Source organism: Nothoprocta perdicaria, unplaced genomic scaffold (genome assembly GCF_003342845.1).
Source record: "Nothoprocta perdicaria isolate Ctin4 unplaced genomic scaffold, notPer1 scaffold_266, whole genome shotgun sequence".
Taxonomy (NCBI): Eukaryota; Metazoa; Chordata; class Aves; order Tinamiformes; family Tinamidae; genus Nothoprocta; species Nothoprocta perdicaria.
The window spans coordinates 843,785-868,180 of record NW_020455495.1 but is presented as its reverse complement, the minus strand read 5'-3'; the positions used below and the strand labels follow the sequence as shown (position 1 = coordinate 868,180).

The following is a 24,396-nucleotide window of genomic DNA, read 5'->3' as shown; positions in this document are numbered from 1 at the left end:
GAGCTATCTGGAATTGTCTACATGGTAAAGCTGCCATCCAGGGATGTGATCGGGATATCCATCTTTAATAATGCTCAGAAGCTGACTGGACAGGAGTGAGTARAATTCATTCATTGGCTGAAACCAGCATGAAACGGCCCATGAAAAAGAAAGCAATTTATTTTTCTGACCGTTTTCCCATGTGCTTTCCGTGGCATGGCGTGGCATGGCGTGGCGGGGCTGCTCCGGCGAGGACAGAGCCAGCAGCAGAGGCCGGCAGCTGAGGGAGCCCYGGAGCGCTCCTGCCCCTGCCCGCGGGAGCACCGGGAGCCGGAATCGCCAGGACCTGCGACGCTCCTCCGGAAAGGGACCGGGCTGGGAGCACTCGTGTGTTACAGAAATCCGGACCGGCCGCTGTGGTCAGCGCAAGGTCGCAGTGAGCCCAGGGCCAGCCCTCCATTTCCCATTATCTCCTGTGAAATCCCTCGGGTCTAGGAAAGTGGGGCAGAAGGATTCGCGGATATTCCTCAGCACTTCCATGCTGAAATGACCGTTCGGGTGTTCAGCGCTSTGCCCTTCAAGGATTCACGCACAGCACATTAATTCCCAGCTGTGCAGTGCTTCAGTGACGTATTAAACACACCCGGAGGAAAGKTACAGGGAGTTCCTGTACTTCTGCACCCTTCTACCAACCTCCGGGAATTGGTGAAAATCATAAAATCCTTCAGAGACACTTTCAAAACTGTTTGAAATATCTATCRATATCTGGGGTCCTTCTGAAGCTGCACAACCCAGTGCACTTATCCTGATGTCCTGCAAAAGAAAGCGAGATGTGCTTGTARACTGCATCTTCYCTAGGTGYGCCTGCTGGAGCAGGAAGGTTGGACTAGACGATCTCCAGAGCTCCCTTCCAGCCTTTAAGGTTCTGCGATTCCGTGATTCTCAGGCAGATGCAGATTCACACAGGTGAAGGACACTTCTTCAAGATGAGAGGATTTTATCTCAGGTCTGCAGTCACAAAATAGTTTTTCACATGGTGGTGTGGATCTCTCAGAGACAACCTGGGATGCCGGCATCTCCAAAGCATTAAAACCTGTAATCTCTGCATTACTTGTTTGCCATTTTCCCCTGTTTTTCATAACCCCGTTCCCAGCGCAGGGAGGAAGCACTGCTGTCCCGCAAGGCGCTGCGCTCACAGCACACACTGGGCACACACTGGCCTTTCTTTTAGGCATTTGGTTTCCATGTCCCCATGTTGCTTCATATCTGCTGCCTTGAAGCCCTTGCAGTGACACAGCAACCTCAGGCAGAAGGGAAAGTTCAACACTGATGGGAAGGAATGCAGAAGGAACASCCACGTGGGAATTAAAAGCGCTGCTGCTCCCGAGCAGGGGCTTGGACTTTATCGCTGGATAAAGCATGTGATAGACCACCAGACCCAGAACAACGACAGACACGAGGATCAGGAGCTGAAAGTCAAATGCATGTGACTGGTTGCTAAAACGCAAGATTAACCCTTGTCACCTACAGCCATGCTGCCCCATCCTCTATAAGGAGGTTTTAAATCTCCTGGTTATGGGATATCTTTAGGAGCAACCTTTAGTAAGGATGGCTCAGTGCCCTTGCTTGTTTTTGATAGTAGAGTGAATAATTTTGCAGTGAAAATCTTTTAATTGCCGGTATATCTTTTTGCTGTCTTCCAAGGAAAGCCAGATTACTCCAAAGAAAGAAAATCAGTCGTCATTTTAGTAGCAACATCCTCACTACAGCCTGCTATAGCATGAAAACAAATACTATCATTAATGAGAGACAAAGCATTTTGGAAAAAGGTGCAGAAGTAGTCATGAGACTTYGAATTTCGGCTGAATCTTCTTGATTTTGGACAGATTCTTGTTTCTCTAAATATTCAAAATTTTACTCCACTAGCTGCTAAGTCATTTTATTTGAGGGGAATAAGATCTCTCAGAGCTTAATTTCCCTCAAATATGAATGGGAAGCTAATTCAAATATGAAATATTCAAATATGAATGGGAAGCTAATTCACCTGTAATTGCTTCTGAAAGTTCTCCATGGTTCCAGCATACATTTTATCTAGTAGATAAGACAGCAATTCTTGTGTATTGTTTTTTGCAAGGACATGACATCACAGCTATCAAATTTCAAGCAAGATTTCTTCTTCTAGTGCATAAAGTTGCTGACATTAAAATGTATTTTTTACAAAAATAAGGTTTTTTTTTTTAGGAATAGCTGAGAAGACATGATTGATAGAAAGTACAGAGCTGGTCTTTTAGTTTAATGGCATTTATGAGGAAYTACACCAGCTTTGCAGACTTAAGGGAGGCCTGGATGGGTTCATGTACCAAACTGGCATCTTTGCCCTTGTTATTTTTTATTATGCAAAGCGTCACTAATCTTTCTATAGACAGAGCACTTTCTTTTAGAAAACATGATAGGGAGGGGAATAAGAGGCCCAGGAATTTCATTTGCCTCATTTAATTGGTGCTGTTTAAATAGACCACGGAAACACAACAAATGGTCTTTTTTTTTTATGGCATTTCTTTAAATTGTTCTGTGCTTCTAATGAACTCATTAGGTCCTCGGTGCCCGAGCCCCTGCTCCCACCATAAAACAAAACAAAACAAGCCCTTGCAGAAACAGGCAGGGGGTTGCCTGGCCTCCAGCTGGGTCCCTGCGCCAATTAATTGGGAGTGGGCACCTTGGTTAACTTTCCATCTACTGGAGGGAAAATAAGGCTTGTAGAGCAGGAGGAGAATTTTTTTCCTCCTGATTTCGAATAGAATTTAAGAAATCTTAACCTTTTCTCCTCAAAAGAGAACCTCCTTTCCCCCAAAGTAGTGAAATGTTTTTCCTGCTCTCTTTCCTTTAATATTTAATGCTTCCCATTGCTAAGCGGCTCGACTCAGCTAAGCCTCGTCTAAGTGACCCCGCTGGCTGAGCTCTGCAAGCAGAGCAGGTCCCCGGCTGCCGCACGGTGCTGATTTTCTGTCCTTATTTCCCACTCTGGCACAAACTGGGACCAGTCTTGTCAATGTGCTGAGCATGGCACAGGATCAAGGCCCGATTCTGCTCAACCAGCCCATGACACTTCAGAGTTACAACATTAACCTTCCCAAACCGGTCAGTTTCTGCACAAAAGCCGCCCCAGGGTTTCCACCTGCAGTGCTGGACATTCCCACTTTCTCTTCCCCCCCCCGTTTTGCAGTTGCATGCAAAGCTCGGGCAGGTCAACCCCTGCCTGGACGGCTGCGTGTTTCTTGGCATCTCCAGCAGCCCGTGTCCTGCTCATCCCAGCTCYGTTTTCCCTCTGCTGCCCCTTCCCATGTGCTGCAAGAAGGGTCCTGTCCTTGGGGCTCAGGGTAGATGCCCCAAAAGCACCCCCCAYGATGGCAGAGAGCTGCTGGATGGACCCAGCTGGACCCAGCAGGTCCTCAGTGCTGCTTCCCCACTCCCTTCTATGCCTGGGAAGGCGACACATGTTGGGAAGTCATCCCATTGTCAGGGAAAACGTTAAATACATGTGGATGCCTTGACATAGCTACTGTGACATGAGCAGCTTTAAAATTCGTCAGTTCCCCTATCTTCGGGAACTTTTAAGTTCTTCTGGCAATCTCAGGTATTGTGCAATGCTCTTTCTCAGGAAGGCTCCATAGCTGCTGCTTGCTTGCAGACACCTCGGAGACCTGGGTTTGGAACAGCTCCCAGAAAACGCACAAGCTGAAAGGCTTGCTGCCCAAAGACGCTGATTTGCCCCCTCTGCAGGCTAGTGCTGACCCCCGCCGGGGCTCCACAACCGTGAGCCAAGACCATTCCGTGCAAATGGAGACCAAAARCACCCGCAGACCAAGGTCCGGGCGCTGCGGGCAGGCTCGCCGCGCCGCCGGGCCTAGCTGGGGCGGGAGCGGGCCCGCAGGGCCTGGGCAGCCCRTTCCGTCCCGCCTGGGGCCTCGCTGGCCTTTTCCTCACTGCGCTTCTCCGGGGATGCGCGGGATGGTGTGATACTCAGCTGCACAGCGGGGAAACAACGGCCCCAGTCACCAGGAGCGGCCACGTGAGCGGCGTGTCCAGGGATGGCCCCAGCCAGCGGTAGGAATAACCGAGCGTGGATGATGAGATACAGAGGCATATGTGTTTCTAAATGGCAAAGCACGTCCTTATCATCAGCCAGAGCATCCTAATCAAGATGATTTTTCAAAATAACTTGCACTGCTGCTTTTGATAGAGTTGTGCACCACGTGCCTGAGCTCAAATGCACTTTCCTACAGCATCCAATGGTTTCTGAACGCTCTGCACTGACCCCCCTTGGTCAGAGGTGTTTGGCAGTAATTCCTGCTGCTTCCTGCTTTCAACATAAATCACCGCAGACAGCAGGGAAACTAGCCTGCTTGTGCTGTTGCCTGCAGCACTGTGAGAATAAAGATGAYGACAATCCTCTCAAACTAATATTTATTGCATGAAAAACGGCACAGGGGAATGGTTAGCCCTGCCACGATCTCACAGGAAGAAGAAAGGTAAATCATCCACATTGCACAGGGGACATGGAGCTGATGAGGATACCACACCAGCCCCAGGGTGCTGCAGAAACCTGCACAGCACCTGCCCTGATGGCGAACAGCGCAAAAATCACTCTGGTTTTCTATATCTGCTTTAACAACCACTCTCCTCTTTGGCTTAACTTTTGAGAGGTTACATACGACAGCTAAAAGTGCACTGGCAATTGAGCTCCCCGTATTCCTTCTACTGCCTCGCTCTAGCAGAACAGCGCTATTAACTTGGTTGCAGGCACTGGGGAATCAAACACGTACAGAGGGAGCCACACAGACGGCCGGCACGCAGAGCTAACATGGAGCTGGAATTCACACCACAGCCATGACACTGCCTTTCCCACGTGGGTGCATTTATACTGAGTATACTGGGAGGCGTATARCCGAGAAGTGAGTTTTAAAAATGTCTTTAGCTACACAAATATTATCAAAACCGACATGCCTGTGAGTGGGCATTTCTGTGGTTTGGGCATGAACCCATTGGAGCTGCAGGGAATCACTCTGTGGTTTTGAGAGTGGCTTTGACTAACACCCCTTAGACTTCTTTTTCTTTTTTTTTTCTTTTTTTTTTTTTTTTTGAATCTTTTCTGTACAGCAATAAGCAATCAATCAACCATCTCTCATTCAGAGTGCCAGACCTTTCTAGGCTTTCAGTTTTCTGGCTTGTGTGCTGCTGCTCTAACAATCGCTATTGTTTTCTGTCCTTGTAAAACTTGCGCTTGTCTGGAGATATCAATGTGACTTCCAAAACTTTAACCAAAAAACCCAGAAGAGTACAAAGCAGGGCATAAATGATCACAGAAAACCTCTGCTGTGATAAATCGGAGCTGGATGATCCCATGTTTCTCTGAGGGTGACGTATGAAACCTSAGCGAGGTCTTGGCTTTGCAGTTTCAGGATTTCTCTGTCAAGACACAGTTCGCTCATGACCAATGTGTGGAGCAGAGCAAAACATGAATATCTCCCCTTTCTCTGAGAGATCTGCATCAAAAGATGCCAGTCAAGCTTTGCTCKACCATGACCTGAAGGCACACTGAAAGTTTTCCAGCTATAATTCCACCTCAGCAGCTCCAGAGATGCATATCCAGTCTTCTCAAGAGGCCTTGGACAGCAAAGCTTTGATGTAGGTGGGGCGAGGATGTGCTCTGCTGGGGAAAACACTGCCCCAGGAGGCCAAACTGCCCTGCCTGTTGCTGTGATTTATTTGAATTTTGGTGTCCGAAGTAGTCTTAATGCAGTCAAAAGCCTGTATATAGAACAGGAAAACCTTTATGTCATCAGATAAAGAAAACACAGTATAATATCAATATATCTACTTAACMTATGCAAGCCACAGATATTGATAAACCCATTCTCCCAGTCCCTGTGGCCAGGAGAATTTATCTATCTGCCAACACGAGCATCCACTGAAWATACATATTTCTTAAGTCCTTAAGTTTCAGTCACAGCTTGATTCCAGAGAACACTGCCCTCTTGAAAGCTTGGCCCAGCTCTTCCCCATTTCCAAGTCCTGGGGAAAGTGCTCTTGGAAGTGCAGTTCCAACTACTTCCATGTTCAACTCCACCACTGTTGGGCCAGGGGTCTTCTCATGGCCCTGTGTGCCCTCACCAGAGCTGCCCTTGTCCCATCTATAGATAAGAGTAGATGTTGGCAGCTCTTGTCCCCTCTATAGATAACAGTAGATGTTGGCAGCTCTTGCCCTTGCCTCTGCTCTTCATCCAGCCCAGTCAGTCATCTCTAACTCTGAAGCTGGAGGGAGCATCCCCTGCTCTTGCAGTGCTTGGTCTCTGCAAGTGGCCTCTGCCTGAAGGGCTGGTGGGAGCACCACGTAGGAGCCAGGGGACGGAGCAGATCGGGCTGAACTGGCCTTTGGATGTGAAGATTAAACTTGAAGTCTAACTGAAGACTAAGGTAGTAAAGGAAACTCTGAGGTCTGAATAGGTATTTTTTTCTCTCCTAAATCTTCTGTGAGATAGGGGAAAATTTGATGAAGCATATGCATTTATCTAATTATTTCAAAAGCCTTTTGGTAAAACGTCATGTTTCATGSGCCTGAGCACCTCAATTAATCCAAGTCATGGACCTCAGGGCAGACCCTAAAACCACATTATTTGCCATGTGCTGAGACAAGAGCTGATGTCTTGATTCATTGCACATTCTCAACCAAAAGAAAAGATTAAAAAAAGAGGTACATTATTCCAATTTCCAGTGTATATACTTTTTTTTTTAATTAAAAACCGTGAGCTGTGAGCTGGAGCAGCCCGATCTGGCAGCAGGTTATCAGCAGGCCCTGCACACGCTGGAGGGGAGCGGGCGACGCTCCGKGCGGGAGCAGAGCAGGCGCCGCTGCCCCTTGCAGACCAGGGCTCTCCTGATTCACACGGTTTGCTAGGGCACAAGCGCTTGCCGTATCCTTGGATATAGAAATGAAGCAAATATGCAGCCTGGAGAGAAAAAGCTGGAGAAAGTCTTGTTTCTTCAAAAGGATCCTGTTGAGCAACGGGCMACTTGCACTCCTCATGGAAAGGTACCTACCTTGACCAGGGTTTGATGGRGAAGTAAGGGTGTATTTTTCTAGGATTGTGGTATTTGTGGTCCTCCCCTGCAAGAGCAGATATTCAAGTTCAAGACTGCTGTGGTACAAAGAGGACAGGACTTAAAAGGAGCATCCTGACAACTGGGCTTGAAAAGTGTCTGCTGGTGACTGCTTTCCCCCTGGGCCTTGTCTTTGCTTGGGAGCAAATTTTCTGCATTTCTCCAAGTATAAAAAAAAATCCCTCCATGTTTTCAGGGGAAGCTATTTATAATCTGACCTCCAAAGGCTGTTTCAGCTGTCCCCATTCCTCCCACTGCACTACTCCCTATAAGGAATCGTTTTTCAGGGGAAAAACAATTTCTCCTGTTGCCCCCCAGCRTTCCCGTCACGTTGCAGCCCGTGGGCACATGCTGCTGACTCTGCAAATGACTCGTCCAGACARCTCCTGAAGTTGACGACTGAAAACACATCCCTACAGCTGACCATAAAGGGATGGATGGTGAAACAAAACAAAAGCAAACAATAAAAACAATCACAAAAAGCGTATCCGTGTCTTCCCAGATCTCCTCTGCTATCTTTTCGCCTGTCTCTTGAGGAAGGTGGGCCCTTTCTTACTCATGTTCTTTCGAGTCTCTCTCTCCCTGTCATCTCTCCATGTTTTTCTGCAGAAATAGGTGTCCCTTCCCCTACAACACCCCTGTAGCTCCTGCGAGCTTCACTCCTAACCAAAAAGATGGTCCTAGAGCTTAAGCCCAAAAGGCTTTCAGATGTTTATCATGCACAAGCTGCAGTGCTGGGAACATTACTGGAAGCTCAAAGACGAAGTAGCAGGTAGTCCTGGTGCCTTTGGAGTCTGTGTCTGCTGCCTCGTTCTGTGCAGGAATGGGCAAAATGAGGCAAAGTGACTGTGCTGAGGTCCCACAATGGGTCCCCGTGGCCCCGATGCTCCTCCACGGTGCTCTGGAGCTGAGGAAACCAGCTGGCTCTGGGGCTAGCCCAGAGGTACCAGGGGAACTGGTAGCACTGCTTGGCGTTGACAAGACACTGTAAAACATAATGGCAATTTCTGCATGTAAGGAAGGAAGCTGAGGGGTCTGCCACGTTTCCATAATGGCAATTTCTGCATGTAAGGAAGGAAGCTGAGGGGTCTGCCAGAGCCTGTTTGCTCCTCCTCATGGGCAGAAGAAACTGCAGGCACAGAACTGCAGGACGTATAAAGTAAGAGAGGTAAGAGATGATTACCAGAAGAGGGGGATGGCAAYGTCCAAATTCATGCCCAGGACACGGAGCTGGGAGTCCAGCAGTTCTCATTTTGTTTCCAGTGCTTCAACCCGTGACGCACAGCACAGCTCCTAAATCCCCCGTTAGGAGAGATAGGAGTTAGCGYCCACACTCGCTTTCTATGGGATATGTGCTCTGCAATAGCTAACCACAGCTCCTCAGCGGAGGAAACATTGCAAAGGACATCTGGCTGCAAAAGGGAAGAAAGAACCCTRGGTTTTGATGAGGTTTTTCCTATGTAAAAAGGAGAAGTTGCTCCAAATTAAAGAAAGAAATGAATGCAGAAAAAAAAATGTCTAACAATACAGTTCATCCATTACACTTCTTTCTACTCCTCTTTTAGAAAAATAGGTGATTTTCTATTGTGTTACTAATGCAAAGTACCTTTAGCTGCTCTGGCAATTTGCAGAGAACCAAGGGAAAGGCTGATCAAAACCTGGCAGCAAGAAGATCCTTACAAACTGTGGAATAATCTACCTGTTCACTGTACTTTTTAAAGAAGAACTCTCCCCACGATTTTTCTTAGACTGGTCATTTCTCATGAATAATCAGAAAAGTTTAATTGCTGTCAAAATCTAAGATAAGGATTTAAATTGTATAATGCTAACAAGCACTTCTTTTTTTCTTTTCCTCTGCTGATTCTGAAAGTTCTGTATTTAAAGAGTATTCATGCACCTTTTTGGTCTTGATTTTAAATCTGAGAGGAACAGAATAAAAGAGTAAATGTCATACCATTTTGACAGTTTAAAATCCTAATCTATCCCTTGGGCTRGAAGACATAAATGCAATGTATATCCTAGTGTCTAGTTAGGCTAGGTTTGTTTCTCCAGCAACAAAACATTTTTACTTTYTTCCCTACAAAAATGAAAAAGTACAATATTAGGTTCCCACAGGATGTTGACTCCACTGGGAAAAGACACAGGGAAATAAATACAGAATGTAAGCAAAAAAATGCAAGATAAAAAAAGGTAACAAAGTGAAAGTCTAAGAACAACATGTTTGCTTAAGGATGTCAAAAGTAGGAAGAGGAAGGATTTTATCGGTTATGAAAGCTGCTTGTTTACTCAAAAAAAAAACAAGGACTGATTATAATGATTTGTGMCTAGGGATGGCTGGACAGAAACCTGCTGCTTCTGCAATTTAAAGACTTGTGTCTGTAGCCTGTGATTTCCTAACAGCTGGTGGCCAAACTCCCACAGCCGTGAGAAGAACCTCCTTTTTGAGAAATGCAAAGACTGAAGCATAAATTTCACCTGCATTACTCACTTATCAGGAAAATGCAGCAATTTTTTCCCAGAGCCAGACAAATACAGCAAAATTAGAATGTAAAATACTCACAAGAAATGGTAATAAACTGAAGCAACACATGCAAGGACCTCCTGTCAGCAACCTTTGATACAGAGCCTTGCAAGTGGTTACCTGCAGGCTCAGCGCCCATCTTGGAAAGGTAAAAATGTGCAAGAGTAGGAACATGCCACAAACAGAAAGTTTTTGAAGGTCACCTTTAAAACTCCACTGTAAACTGGCTTTATATTTAGATCAGCATGTTAGAGTGTAACTGCATTGCCTGTCTGCTTCCTCTAGCCATACGAGAAGAGATTTGGCTTGTAAATCTTTTCCTGTGCGCTCCACAAAGCTCYGCGTCCCAAGTTCACCGGGTTTTTAGTGTTGTGCTCTCCTTCCCAGAGCACAACGGTGGGAAAACACATCCCTTGGAGAAAGCCCAAGTCTGCCTGGGCTCTCCCATATCTGCTGATATTTTCTCATTCTGGGCTGCAGCTATCGAATAAGATGAATGCTTAACGAAAGCCTGCACTTGCRTTTATTATTTTCCATGAACTGAGGGATCTGGGTTCAGGGAATGTCACTGCTCCTTCCCGGTGAGTAATGCTTCTGTGATTCCCTACGACAGCCAGCTCCGGCTCTGCTGATCTTCAGATGCTCATAACAGGTTTTAAGAATGAAAAGACTGCAAATGAGTATTAAAAAAAAMCCCCACTACTCTATAGTTTTAACCATTTACAGGGGACAGTCTGAATACTGAGGAAGCTCGAGTAATAAGCTGACCTGTGAATGCTGGGCCCAACAAAACCTCGTTTTCCTTGGATTTTTATATCATGATTGACTACAACTCTTAACTGAACCTAAGCATTGCTGTTAAATGAGCTCAACTTTTGTCATATACAAGAAAATAATAACATACGAATAAAGCAATCCAAGATTTTCATTGCTGTTTGCCTGCAGAGAAACAGAGGAAAGTAACCGTGCAGTGGGTTCCTTAATATTGTATATTTCTTTGTGTATGGATGGAGCATCGATTGTAGACTTTCTGTGGGCTGATAACAATAGAGGCTAAATTCAAGTCCTTCTCAGTTGCCAATTTCCACTAAAATCACAAAACGATGTCTTTGTGATTCCTATTGCTCTAGAATGACCTCTACAGTGCCTATGGGATAAACATCATTATAKGGAAACAGAGAGATGGCTTGATTGCATTAGGCTTTTTTATTTAGAAAACAGTAAGTTAATAACTAAGTAAGAAAGAGTAATGGCAGGAGAAGCATTCATCTTATATTAATGAACTCAGRTGAACTGATCTCACCACACGCTGTTCACAGAAAACCAGATCTAAGCTAGGGAAAGGAATACGGGTATAAAGTGTAATAAGTAGACCACAGTTCTTAGACTTTGGATACAGCATTTTGAAAATGGACTTGAGACTTTGGAAATCTTAAAAAAAAAATGCACCTGATTTTCAGAGAATGGAGGGCCAGTGTTTCTGTAAAATAAATTCTCTTTAGGTATCTCTGTTTACATACATTGTGCCAAAGCATTTCAAGTAATTTTCACCTCGGCACTATTCCCATGAAAAGCAAAGCCTGATTGCAGAGCTTTTGCCCAAACTGAGAAGGCATTTTAGGATGCAGATAAACACAGGAAGCTATTACTCAATACCCCAGGCAGACTTAAAAGGAAAACATAATGGGGAGAGAAGTTCCAGGTAGCAAATAAAAAGCCTGAAGCGAAAAATATTTCACTACCATACTGAYTTACTGTCAGCAGCTGAAACATGTTTATGAATAAATGGAAAACGGAATGACATCTAAGTGGGATTAAATTGAATCACTTCTTATATTAAGACGGAATGGTTGCTTGCTGAAGGACTCTCTGTCTAGTGTTCTGATTTTTCCTGTGACTCCAGAATCATTGTCATTTATGCCTTATCTTGTTACTCTGAATGCAACACGCTTCTCAAACTCTTTCTTTTGTTTTGGAGGGTAAACCTGAAGAAAGCTGGAATTGGTTCTTATTGTAAGTTATATCATTGGACTATGAAATATTTGTTTTGGGTGTCAGAGAGAGCATAGCTGGCCTGCACAAAAGAAAATGGATCAGTCCTTCTGCAGCAATTATTGACAGGGATGCAAGATGAAGAAAGTCCTCGATTCTCCAAGGACCTCTCCAAAGTCCAAAAAGGAAGTACAACAGAGTATAAAAGGATAACTCAACTAACTCGAGCAATAGTACTCAAACACTGTTTGACTGCTCAGTGGAATAGCTTTTAAGAAGGAAAACAATGTAAGAYGAAATTTCGTATTCAAGCAACAAAGGAAAGCAGAGATTTAAGTGCAGAGAAGTCATAAGGCTGGAAATTCCCTTCTACTTTACCTCACACCGACTTCCTGTTTGGTAACAGCCTGGCTAAGTGTTCTCTGAAAGCTGCCCTGACCGTCCCAGGAATCTGGTTCCTACTGCTTCAGTCTCCTCGCGAAAAGGGACACTTCAGTTGTCTCCCTGGTGTCCTCTGTCCTGAGTCAAAACATAAAACCAGGCTCTAAACTACTGTAAATACACATCATTCCACTAACTTAAGAAGGAACAGTGCTGACATTGACATAGACCGAGAACCTGGGAAACTTCATAATTTCAAAGGAAACTGAAGACATGAAAAGCTGCGGCAGAAATATTGGAATTCCTCGTAGTATCAAGACCCATGCCTGATTTAGTACACGTTTTGTGGCGTATCTCTCAGAGAAATCCCATACAGGTTAAAAAAAAAAAAAAAAAAAAAAAAAAGGAATAAAGGAGTATTTAAGGGAGATGGATAAAGCCAGATTTGATGTAGCCACACAACTCTCAGCAGATCAGCATGCTGGTATAAACTGCTTAATCACACAAAAAAAGAAGACCTTTCCATCCATTTGCCTGCAGGAGACTGGTAGGGTGCAAAAAGGGGAATCTGCTGAAGCCCTATTTCCATGCCTCTTAGCTTATGTTTGTAATTGCTGCTCACTTCATATTCAGCTGGTTCTGCTTTAGCATCTCAATGAGGATTCCAAGTGATATGAACAGACTGGTCAATTCCTTACCTGGAATTAAAATATATGGAGAAAGCCAGTGCTCACAAAAGTGCAAAGCACAACTGAACTTCCCCAAATCCTCACTGTCCAACGGACAAACAAAGCAGGGATTTCTGGCACGGACAGGAGGTAAAGCTGACAACTGGCTGATCCATCCCCTGCTTCTCATTGCCCACGGCTTCATCCAGGCTATTGGGACAACCAGTTTGTGCCCGTCAGCTTGGAGCCCATGTAACAGGGTTCRCCAGTCCATCCAGCTCTCTGTGATCACTGCGGGGAAACCTTTATGTAAAAAGTCATCAAAATCAAAGRAAAACCACAGCATACAGGCTATGGGCTGCTGAGAAATACTTCAGACTGAACCCTCCAGATTAAAGTCAGTAGGAGCTGGGCCTTCGGAAAATAACCTTTACTGGGTAGTGAAATAAACACCCATGGCTTTACTGCTTTATTCATTTCTCTGTTGCTCACAAATCTGCTAGTATTTTTGTACTCCAAGGGGCAGATACTCAACCTTTCCACCTGTGCTGTGAAATCCTAATTGTATTTYGATGTACTTTTATACTAAAAGGCAAATGAGAAAATATCTTTCCCTCTCTGTACTTCTTTCTGCCTTTTTATGTGTGTCTCATTTTTTTGGACTGTGGTGTTCCCATAATGAAACCAGGGAACAGAAAACTGCATTTGACATATGCAAATTGTGCTGCCTCGGTGTGGAAAAACCCCAATAAACAACCAGTCTTTCTTATTCAGTTGACAGATTACAAGAACAAAAACAGCCTTTCTGGAAAACAGAAACGAGTGAGAGAAAGAGAGAAAGAGGGAGAAAAAGGGGAAGAAAGAGAGAAAGAGAAAAAGAGGAAGAAAGAGAGAAAGAGAAAAAGAGAGAAAGAAAGAACTTGAGAGGATGTCTGCCTTTTTCTGTGTATAAAGGTGCCATTTTACTTAACCAGACCAGTGGTTTGGCACGGAAACTTTCATAATTTCCTAGCAATGCTGTCACTAGGAAAAGACACATATCTGGGCTGCAGACCATGCCAGCTCACAGCAGCCACTGGCCAAGCTCTCTGACTACGAGATGGCTCTATGCAAAACCACAGTAAACCCAAGGAAAAAGAATGGTGACTGAAAACACGTAAATCTTAAAAAGGTAATGGTAAATCTTAGGTAAATCTTAGGAGAAGAGAGCTTCCAAAGTTCTCTTCTGATCTAAACTTACTTTCCTAAGAATTTAGGAAACTAAGTGGCCAAAGTGGCCACCAAGTGGCCACTGACAGCTTGGGAAACAACACCCTATACCTGTACACCCTATACAATTGACTGAGACTATCAATTCTAATACAAACAAAAAAGGTGTTTTGTTGGCTGCCTCTATTACGGCTAAATAAATCACAAGCAARACTTAAAGGACCTTTCAGTGATATGTAGTAGGAAGTATATCTTRGAATGAGTTTTTCACCTGACGTATCCTTACTTGCACAACAGTGAATTTTTGCAACAGCCTGCATGCTACGTCCCTAATATAAAGATAAAAAAGAAAGTTTGACTTACGCTCACATAGAATTATGTAAGGATAATAATCTGCTGGTTTCTCTACAGAGGAAAAACACATCTGAGATGCTGCACAYATAGCTGTGTGTCTAAACCGAACAGTTTCTCAGTATGGCACTCCCTCAGCACGGCACCAGCAACTGCTACATATCAGCCGTAAAAAAAGGGCAGCTTCACTCGGCCAAATAAGCTCACCTTTTTGCGGCTGGGAATGGAACATGCACTCTAAATGGCAAAGCAAAAACATTGAGCGGTGGGGCAGAGAAGACAGTTTTGGCGTTGATTGATGGAAGAGMAGTGAAGTGTCATTAGAGACATTTCTTGAATCACTGGAATGTATGGTACGTGAGGACAGCATCATGTCAGTGGTACAGACGGAATGGTTAAGATGTTATACTGTAAAATACAGGGCTGCCCTACTGTTCCACTAGCTTGTGAATAGACACTGCAAAAATGAAAAATAAAAGTACTTTACATACACATTCCTAACTCCAAAGCCCTGTTCCAAGTGAGACTATTTAGAACTGCCCCATCATAGCCAAATATTTTTGTAGGTCTAGCTAATTAGAAGCCACAAAGCTGAGCTTTGCATGACATCCTTTCTAGCATATGAACAATGCCCTTATGCTAGAAAAGGATAAGTATGTAGGATAAGGGCTTATGTCCTGATGGACACACAAGAGAACTGGCTTTCGTTAGCCATGTTCTTAAACCAGATTCAGTCACTGCAGAAGTCTCTTTTTGTAAACAATAAAAGTATGGCTGTTGTAATTTAATGTGGTTCTTTAGTCTAGCAGTACAGGAAAATTTTAAGAATCTGCTTCTATTTTTCTATTTTTCTAATCTTTTTTTTTTAATTTCATGATATTCAAACCTTTTCCTTTTTCTAAAAAAAAAAAAAAACTACAGCCATTGAACAACATTTTTGAAAGAGATAACAGAAGTCTGAACATTTGCAGAATTATCCAAAGAGGACAAAGCTAAACAATTTTGTTGTGCTTCCCACGTTAAACAGGTATAGATAGAAGAGAAAGATAAAGCACAACACAACTCTCCAGACATATTCACTGGTTAGGGTGGACTTTACACTCCTGGTCCTGCAGGTGTAAGGAAAGGTGCATATAGTTTTTTCACAGAGAAGGGAATTCTCTCATTTTCTGTCCCTTCAGCTCTCCCTTATTTAAGAACTGCTGTTTATAGTTTCTCACAGGCTAAGAGCAGCAGGAGAAAAAGGGAATTGCACACCCGGAAAGAAGGCACATATGAAAGTAAAATGTGAACAGCAATGAGAAATACTCGAAATTTCCCAAAAGGATATCGTATATCCAAAGTGATGAAATACAAAACATAGCATGGAAATAGAAATGACTAAAACWGCTCTTTATCTCACTGGTTAACAGAATTATTTTTCTAATATTTTAATCTTGAAGCAACTCTGAACAAAAATACAAGTAATTACAGGCACTTTATCCCTGAATCTAAGCTGCATACCAGCTTGTTAACAACGAATGACTTTAACGGCTTTACTCAACTTTATTTCTAAAAACATATTAAGAAAACTGCGCAAGACAGGTAACTTCTTATTTAGAATAGTTTCCTAAGCCATGAAAGCTCCTCAGCTTTTCGGCAAACCATATGTGGTTTTACAGATAAGTGTATTATTCATAATCATTGCTAATCACTATCAGCAATGATTGCAGTATATCCCTGGAACACATCTGTTGGTGATAGTTTCATGGCTAACAACTCAATACCTGTTATTGACGTAATGTCACTCTTAAGTGAATGATGTAAATTATCTACCTTTTTCACTTGGATATACAATAGGCATTTTTCAGGTAGAAGGGTTGTATTTTCCCTCACAATATCCCCTCCCATTTTGTATATCCTAAGGAACCTAACAGAGCAGTTGATCATTAAGACAGTATCTACGGGATCAAGGGATTATTTATGGAATAAAGTAAATACAGGTACTCATATCAGTCTTCCCTGATAGAACAGCTAAAGCCTGTAGCCAAAACACAGGGTACTGATGTCTGATAAACACCCGATGGTCAGGAAATGTTCTCCTTTACACATCATACTACCTGGAAACAAGGGGAGACAAAATCAGCTTTCTGCTAGTAACAAACGCATCTCAGTTGCTCATATCATAGTACATATGTACTGCACAGGTCCACCTATATCTGACATATGTTGACTTTGGTAAGGAGGCTGGATTTTCTCTGTGCTGACTCTTGGGGACAACACATCAGAGAGGAGAGACAATTTCATTCTCTGGGCAGGTTGATGTGATCCCTGCTTGTGTCGTGTCTGCGGTAGCAGATAAATGTACAGCTTCACAGGCTAAAGCAGCAGATGGGCAGCGGGCTGTGCTATCTAGAAAGGACCTGGTGAAAGGGAAAAAATACAGTTAAAAGAAGAATACTTCAAAAACATGCAAGACAAAAGCACAAACCATACAGGACATACATCATTSATGCCGATGGGATAACTGGGAGAGTTTCTATGGGTTTTGAATACATGAGGTGCTGATAATTTAGGTGTGGAGCATTTCAGAGTGTCAGATCACTGACAGGTAACCCAACCTGGGTCAACCTTGGCCATGACAAGACTAGTGTACAATGCACATGGCCATAGTTTTGGCTCTGTGCTTCCATATCTGGATGGACAACATCTACAGGAGGAGGTGACAGTTGGGGTTGAATGAAACAACATGAACGTGTGACAAAGCATCTTGCTATTAATGCATTTTGTAAATGAAAATGACAAAAATCTATGAGTCCATTCAGTGAAAGCCTCTGTGCTTTGTGTAGCCAGACTTGCATTCACTGAGAACAGATCAGGCTGCTGCCCGTGGGTTTGCTAGCAGGAATTCACAACCTGGCCCTCTGAGATAACACAGTTCTGGAGGCAGCAGACATGTGGCAGGCTGGTGGGCATGTGAACACAGTGCTCCTTTGTGACAGAAAACACAGAAGCAAAAGCTGAAAGGGACCTCAAGAAATAATCTGAGACCATTCTCCTGACCCCACGGCAGGATTATCTGTAGCTGTGTCGCCCCTGACAGATGTTTGCTTCACCTGCTCCTACAGACCACCCACGTGCCACGGTTTTACAGCAATTTATTCCAGTGCTGTCTCATTTAGAAACAATGCTACTCATAYTGTTGTTCAGCATGGACAGGTTGGTCTTTCTGTAATCGCTTTCTGTGTATTTGTGAATTATTATATTCCTTCTCAGTCTCCTCCTGGCTGAGGAGGAAGTATGTCCCTCTCTGTCCCTCTCTGTCTGTCCCTCTCATTATGCCCCATCTTTCTTGGAGCACAAGTGCCCACACTAGACCCTAGTCTTAGAAAAACTAGACAGGACACAAGGCTGACTTCATATGTTTTCCAAATTGCATTTTCATTCAGAAGTGGATCCAGATGATGCTTATTTTAAAATAAACAAGTTCTTTGTTCCTTATGAACATCACAGGGATTTCTTCCGAGCACTGGGAATGGTCATCTTGCACATGTATTTTCCTTCCTCTGGCTCCCACAGGGGATGGATCAGCTTTAATTTCTGCAAGGATTCTGTCTGACCCCTCTAAAGCAAAGGAATTCATTTAAGTGTTTCTATACACATGGTAACATGTGTATATGTTGTATATGATGCCATGTATGCAACATGTACAGCAAGTAATTGCTGAGTTACAAGTCCCAGTGGATAATATTACATGATAGAACAGCATGGTCCCTGTCAAAATACACTGAACTCCTTATGGACAATAATTGAGGATTTTGCTCTCACTATTTTTGAAAAGAAAACTGAGATAGAAGATGGGGACCTTAGCTCCTCTGCCCTCATTCATGACTCATACTCATATGAGTTTCTTCCATTCTTACTGTCTTTTATCTTAAAATAGCTCTCCACCCTGCCTGATGCTAACTGCTTAGACATAGTTTTAACAAACATTCACATCTCTTTGTCTCATTTTTGCCACAGAAACTGAGATAACTGAGGAGTTTCTCAGACCACAGCGCCCTAATGATGCATCTTCTGCTGCAAACCATCTGCCAGGACTCGCTAGCTAAGACACGGGCCAGTTTTGTCCCCTGTCTTGAGTGTCCAAAGCTAATTCTGACAGCTTACTCCAAAACATAAAGGCAATCACGATTGCAAGCCCAAGATTATGACTGTATCCTATTGCCAAAGAAAATCTGAAATCTCTTTGCTAGCTAATTACTTAAAGAAAAGAAAGAGACCATGGAGGCTTTATTTGTGGATTTACATTGTAAGAATTGAATTAAATCTCTGAAAAACAGAAGCAATCCCACTAGCCTTTTTAAGGAAAAGCTTCTCCTGCACACTATTCTTCTGAACGCCAAATAATCAGCTTAGCTGATCACTGCTYGATAAGCACTGCTTAGCTTGATCACTGCACTTCTTCATGGCCCCCAGGCCTTACTCTCCTGATAGGACGAGGAACATAAATCAGGAGAACAATTTTCTGAGGCAAATATATTTCAGAGACAAATATATTAAAAGGAATGGGAAAGGTGTTTTCTTTTTATCAGAAAATTTTACACTTACATAAATGTAAACAACTACTGAAAGACATGTATTTGTTTTACTTTTGAAAAAAAAGGCAAGTTAYAAAATTATTGTTCCTACATGAAGATAAAACACAAAGGATCACAAAACACAAGACTTCCAGCACATTTCCAATTAGGAMTTCTTTTGTTAAAGATAACCATTTCTGAAAAAGTGCATTTCTAGATGTCTTGAATAAAATTGTTAAGATTGAAAATTGTTCCATAAATAAGAAAAGCAGAGCAACACTTCTTTGGCATGACTTTACTTTTACAGTAGCAGGCTGTATAAACACCATTTATTCAGTTACTATTAAATCAAAACATTTCTGAACTAGATTTCTGGCACTAATCACTTCCTGGATTCCTCCTTTACTCAGGTGTGTTCTTTATTTTTCAGATGCTCCCTCCTCGAGGTCAAAGATACAGGAGCATCAATTCACTCAATGGACTAAATTCCAGAGGAATTCATGCTCACTGATGGACCATTGAGCTTCCTAACCACTCAGGAGACTTTAATCAAGCTGTTTGGTGAGAAAGAATAAAAGTTGAGAGAAAGACTGAAAAGTTAAACATGTGAGCTTTCAGCGGGACAGCTACAAAACTGGAGTTAACAAYTAACTGTTAATTACATACCGTGCTGCTGAGAAAGAAAGGAATAGTATAAGACAGACGGCAGCAACCGACCCTAGTCCAACAGCAGTCACGTATTGTGGAGTGGGCGGTAAATCTGAAAGGAAAATATCAAACAATTTAAGTGAGCAAAGGTGTAGTTTCAGTCTGAGGCTTTASTGGCTGAATCTGCTCGAATCTAAATAATTCTAATAAATCTCACGGGTTAGACTGACTGCCCCATCAGGCAGGAAAGGATCTGACTATTCAGTAGSAGCGGTCAGCTAAGGAAGTAGGATTAAATGGTGTGTTTCTCAGAAATGATCACATTTCGCCATCCCTCACCTTTCCTGTTTATCTTTTCCTTTTAATTTCTGATACTCTGTGTCAAATTTTTCTCCATTTTCCACTGGCAATTTCCATCCCAGTCATACRTCAAGGTGGTCTCTGGTGCCAGAAAATCCTAATTAAACATCTTGATGATTTTCTTTCATCATTCTTGMAATTCATGTATTGTTTTCCCCATTCTTTTTTTTTTCCCTCAGGAAAAACTATATAAATAAACCTGGCCAGTAACAGTATTACCCAAGCCCTCCATGCCAAAAGCCACATAGCTCTGAACAGAAAGTTTATACTAATTTAAGGAGGACAACACTAGAATTATTAAGAACAACCTGTGAAAGGCACCTGAACAAACATAAACTTGAYCCTTCTACCTTCATGACATTTTCAGTAGCAGGTGAAAGTTACTCCTTTCTTTCTGGATTTCCCACAGACATYTGTGTCACTGGATCTTATTCCTGCAATATTCCACACCTTTCCTTCCTGCTAACTCTAGCACATGTAACTACTGGATGCTTTAGCAAAAGCTAAATTTATTGCAAAAAGAAATGCAAATTCCTTATTCAGTGAAATAACTGCATACAGCAATGAAGAGAACCCAAATGCTGAGCCATCGGGGAAGAGATCTCTATTATATAAGTGAATGTCCTTTTTTTGGCTCATCTGAAGGCACAGGTATAAGAAGCAGGCTAGGATTTATCCATACCACTTTCAACGGTTGGCTTGAAGCACAAAAACACCTATGAGAATAACAATAAAGCAATTAAGAGAACTTTAAAAGTTTGCCCAACTCTGCTGGTGTAGGAAGGCTTGCATTGATGTTGCACTTCCTCCACATCATGGGAAAGCTTGCAAAAGAAAACAGTTTCAGTTAGGGACCTCATGAGAAAATGTGTTTAACTTCCAAGCACGTCCAGGTTTTGGAAAAAGTTGAACTATGATAGCTGCCATATGTAAATGAAAGCAGGCGCCAGTCCTCCTAAAAACTACAGAAATGCCTTCCCCACAYGTTGTAGAATACGTTTTCTGGAAAATCCTCAAATTAGTTCTTCTCAGGCAACCATTAGCGACAAAAGGAAGGGCACTTTTAAGAGTGTCTATGATTTTTACAACAACAATTTATCCAGCAATGCGAAGTGCTGTCTGAAAGGCATGTGAAACAGTGCAGTTGGCTTCAGATCCGATTTACAGAACTGTCCTTCACACAAGTGGAATTAACTGGAATACTCCTTACAGGATTCAGCAGGCCAAAATACTCCCAGCCTYTCCAAGTGTACAAGTCTCTTTAAGCCAAGAACACGGTCTGCTTAGAAGTCTCTCCAATATTTACACACAAGCAGATTTACACACAAAGGTAAAGGCCTGTCCCGTCCTACTTTCCTCTTGCAAAGCCCATCTTTTCACCTTTTTGCTCCCAAAACATATGTATGGCAATCTCCCATAGCATATATATATATGCTATGGGAGATTGCCATACATATGTTTTGGGAGCAGCCCTGTGCCACGTGCTCTAGGTGACCCTGCGTGAGCAGGGGGGTTGGACTCGATGACCTCTGAGGTCCCTTCCAACCTTCGGCATTCTATGATTCTATGATATATATATATGACAATTTCTCACAGTGCTCTATAAGTTGGCAATGGAAAATTCAAAGAGGGCAGTTTTCTGCCCTTCTGCTGTTACTTTACAGCTCTTGCCACTTTGGACCAGCAGAACAGACCTCAAATTCACGAAAGCTTAGCAGAATTTCTCATAAAAACAAGCTGCTGAGATGATATTCTAAATAGAGCAGCAAATAAACCAAGTTGTGTGAGGAAACAACTAGAAATACACCTACAGTTGTCCCTGGCAGATCAATAACACTAGTCAGATGTGGCTTTTTCTGAGTAGCAGAGGAGATGCACCACAGACACTGACCCTTTCAAAGACATCATCATCTCACCTCCTAGTGGCACAACTCTTAGCACATTTCCACATGTGGCCTTTCAAATCCAGACTCTAGAGTTTGTAAGGGACTCTCAGGCTGCCACTTCTTTTGTTAGGAGAGGTGAATATTTGCCTTTTCCTGTAATTTGATGCAATAGGCAAAGATGGTTCCTCCTAATACAGAAGAAAGGATATTTTCCTACATTTTTCTGTATTTTTCAAAATAAGTTTCTAAAACTACCTTTWTCTTTTGTGTTTCAAATCCTGGTCACAAAACCAGTGCTGTAAATGTGATGCCCCAAACGTTTCTCCTCTAAACACTGAAGTGCACAGCAAAATTTCTGCTTTATAATYCCCAAAGTGAATCAGCTACTGATAGTGAATGAAAGAATAGCCACAGCAATTATTAACTTTATGTTAGAATGTTACCAAACCAWGCTTTGATTTCTGTTTTCTCATTAAAGAAAAAAAAAAAAAGCACTTACTTTTGATTTGTGCCCAAATAGCACAGGACTGTGTTCTCACCTGAAAATGAAAATATATTTTTTTAAATCACTGTTTCAGAACAGAAAAAAAAATACTATCATTTACAACCTCACCAGCCAGGCAAATATTTAATTTTATTGTTATAGAGAATGTTTCTTTCTTCCCTGCCTCCAATAACAGGAGGTAGTAACTTAGTAAGGAGTAAGTTACTCAGTACTAAGAAAATGAAGAAAAGTTACTCAATGACTTTTCTGAAATCAGTAAAGATAAAATGGCTTGACAGAAGCATAGTTCTACTCTTCCTTTCTTTCTATTGCTTTCTATTGCTTTCTATTACACAAAAGGATCTTTGAAGTTGTGTGGTCAAAAAAAATCAGTAATTACAAAATGGTAAGGCTGAATGTACTCTATTCTTGTGTAGCATATATATGCTAAAACACAATACTTAATTACAAGGTTTTCAAATACTATGCTGCACTTTAATTAATTTTAAAGGWTTTTTATCAATACTAACAAAAGTTCATATTCACAGTATCTAAACAAACGTTTAYCAAAACTCTTCCTTTAACTGTTTAACAGGTTTGTTTTTCCACAAGTCTTGGCATCTGTGTACCCTTTATCCCCTTTTGTTTCATATAACATAAAAACACATGTGTGTGCCTGTTCTATTTTAAATTCTATTGTCTCTTGTATAATTACTGGGAAGTTTATTTTTGGAGTGCTTCTGCATAGGTTTTCTTGCTAAATGACTTTCACAGACTTTCACGGAATACAGGTAATGCATCGCTCATGAAAGCTTCTGGAAAAATATATTAAGCTGCCAGGATAATGACGTATTTTCATGAAATCAAAGAYGTAAGGTATGAAGCATCTGCACAAGAGCACAGGGCAACATTTATATGCTTATTCTTCCTTTTGTGTGCCTGCATGCCTAACCCTGTGTTTCTAAAGACAAGCTTTCATATTAAATCTTCTAGCTATTTAAAAACACAAAAGACTGAGAAAGGAATGTCTATTAAGAGAGCAAGAAAAAAGAATAAGGAATGGATTTAAAAAWTCTGCCAAATAAACACCAGAGCCTATTAGTAACTTGCTTAAGTGCCATCATTTTGGAACAACTACCTCCTCAGCCCCCTCAGGTTTGCAAAAAGTCAGTCCTCCCCCACCTAGGAAAAAAGTTAATAGACTTCCTAGGAATCTCAACAACAACATACACTACTTGCCCTTGATGCCAGATTTATAACAAGTTTATAACCCTTCCTTTGATGAAGCAGCAGCTGAAAACGCCTGCAAAACCCCCATGCATTCTAGGAAAGTTATCAGACAGATTACCCCTGCAAATATTCAAGCATCTTTTGTACATGACTGATTTTATACAAAGCTCTTATTTAGTAAAAATACCAAATGTAACAAAAAAAAAAAAAMCAGAATAAAGTACTAAAATGATCTCCACTTTCCATAGACAGTCAGTCTCACATCATCTATATGCATATAACTTTTGTTATAATGCCTATGCTGTTTGCACCAGAAAAGCTGATGCCAACATTAAAGTTGTACAAAATTTTTCCAAATAAATTAATCTTAAATCAGTTTAAATTGCTACTACACATCTTAATTCTCACCATTTACTTTCAGGACAAATACTAACAATTGCACAAAATATTCCAGCAAAAGAACTGAAGATAAACCAGCAGCTTTGTGCCATAGATTTAAGGCCCATTTCAAAGAAAGAAAATGAGGAATCAGAGTTGACCAGTCTTTGCAAATCCAATAAGTGTTTTCATATAACATAATGCAAATTCACCTGCTTCTTCTAGAAACAAAAACATAAAGGAAGATGTATATTAATGACTYGGTGCATTCTAAATAGAAGGAACTGAACTGTCACTTTTATAAGTAACATATATCCCATTAAATCAGTGTCTGGTCTAGAAAATATATCTGGCAACTTTGGACAATGGTCCTCATGAAGTAGTAGGAAAATATAACYTAGTAACAGCATAACAAGCATCTGAACAGATGCATAAGTAATCTGCGCTGTTCAGTGCTTGAAAAGCCTCAAGACAAATGACAAAGTAAAATGTTTCCTCCTATTATAAAATGCTGAAGAGAAAGAGCCAGGGAAACCAATGCGTAAAATCTCAGGAGACATAAACCAAATCGAAAGAAGTACTTAGGAAAGCT

General features: G+C 42.0%; 1 protein-coding gene across 1 annotated transcript in view; it reads right to left on the bottom strand.

Moving 5' to 3' along the window:
• Positions 1–16,086: 16,086 nt before the first annotated feature.
• The window catches only part of SUSD1 (sushi domain containing 1), a gene marked incomplete at its 5' end in the record, with an annotated part of 41,524 nt that continues 33,214 nt past the window's right edge, over positions 16,087–24,396 (bottom strand). Inside the window, 3 exons of the mRNA XM_026040781.1 lie at positions 16,087–16,661; positions 19,485–19,578; positions 22,212–22,251. Of these exons, the coding sequence (XP_025896566.1) occupies positions 16,523–16,661; positions 19,485–19,578; positions 22,212–22,251 (273 nt within the window). The remainder of the gene's footprint in view (positions 16,662–19,484; positions 19,579–22,211; positions 22,252–24,396) is intronic.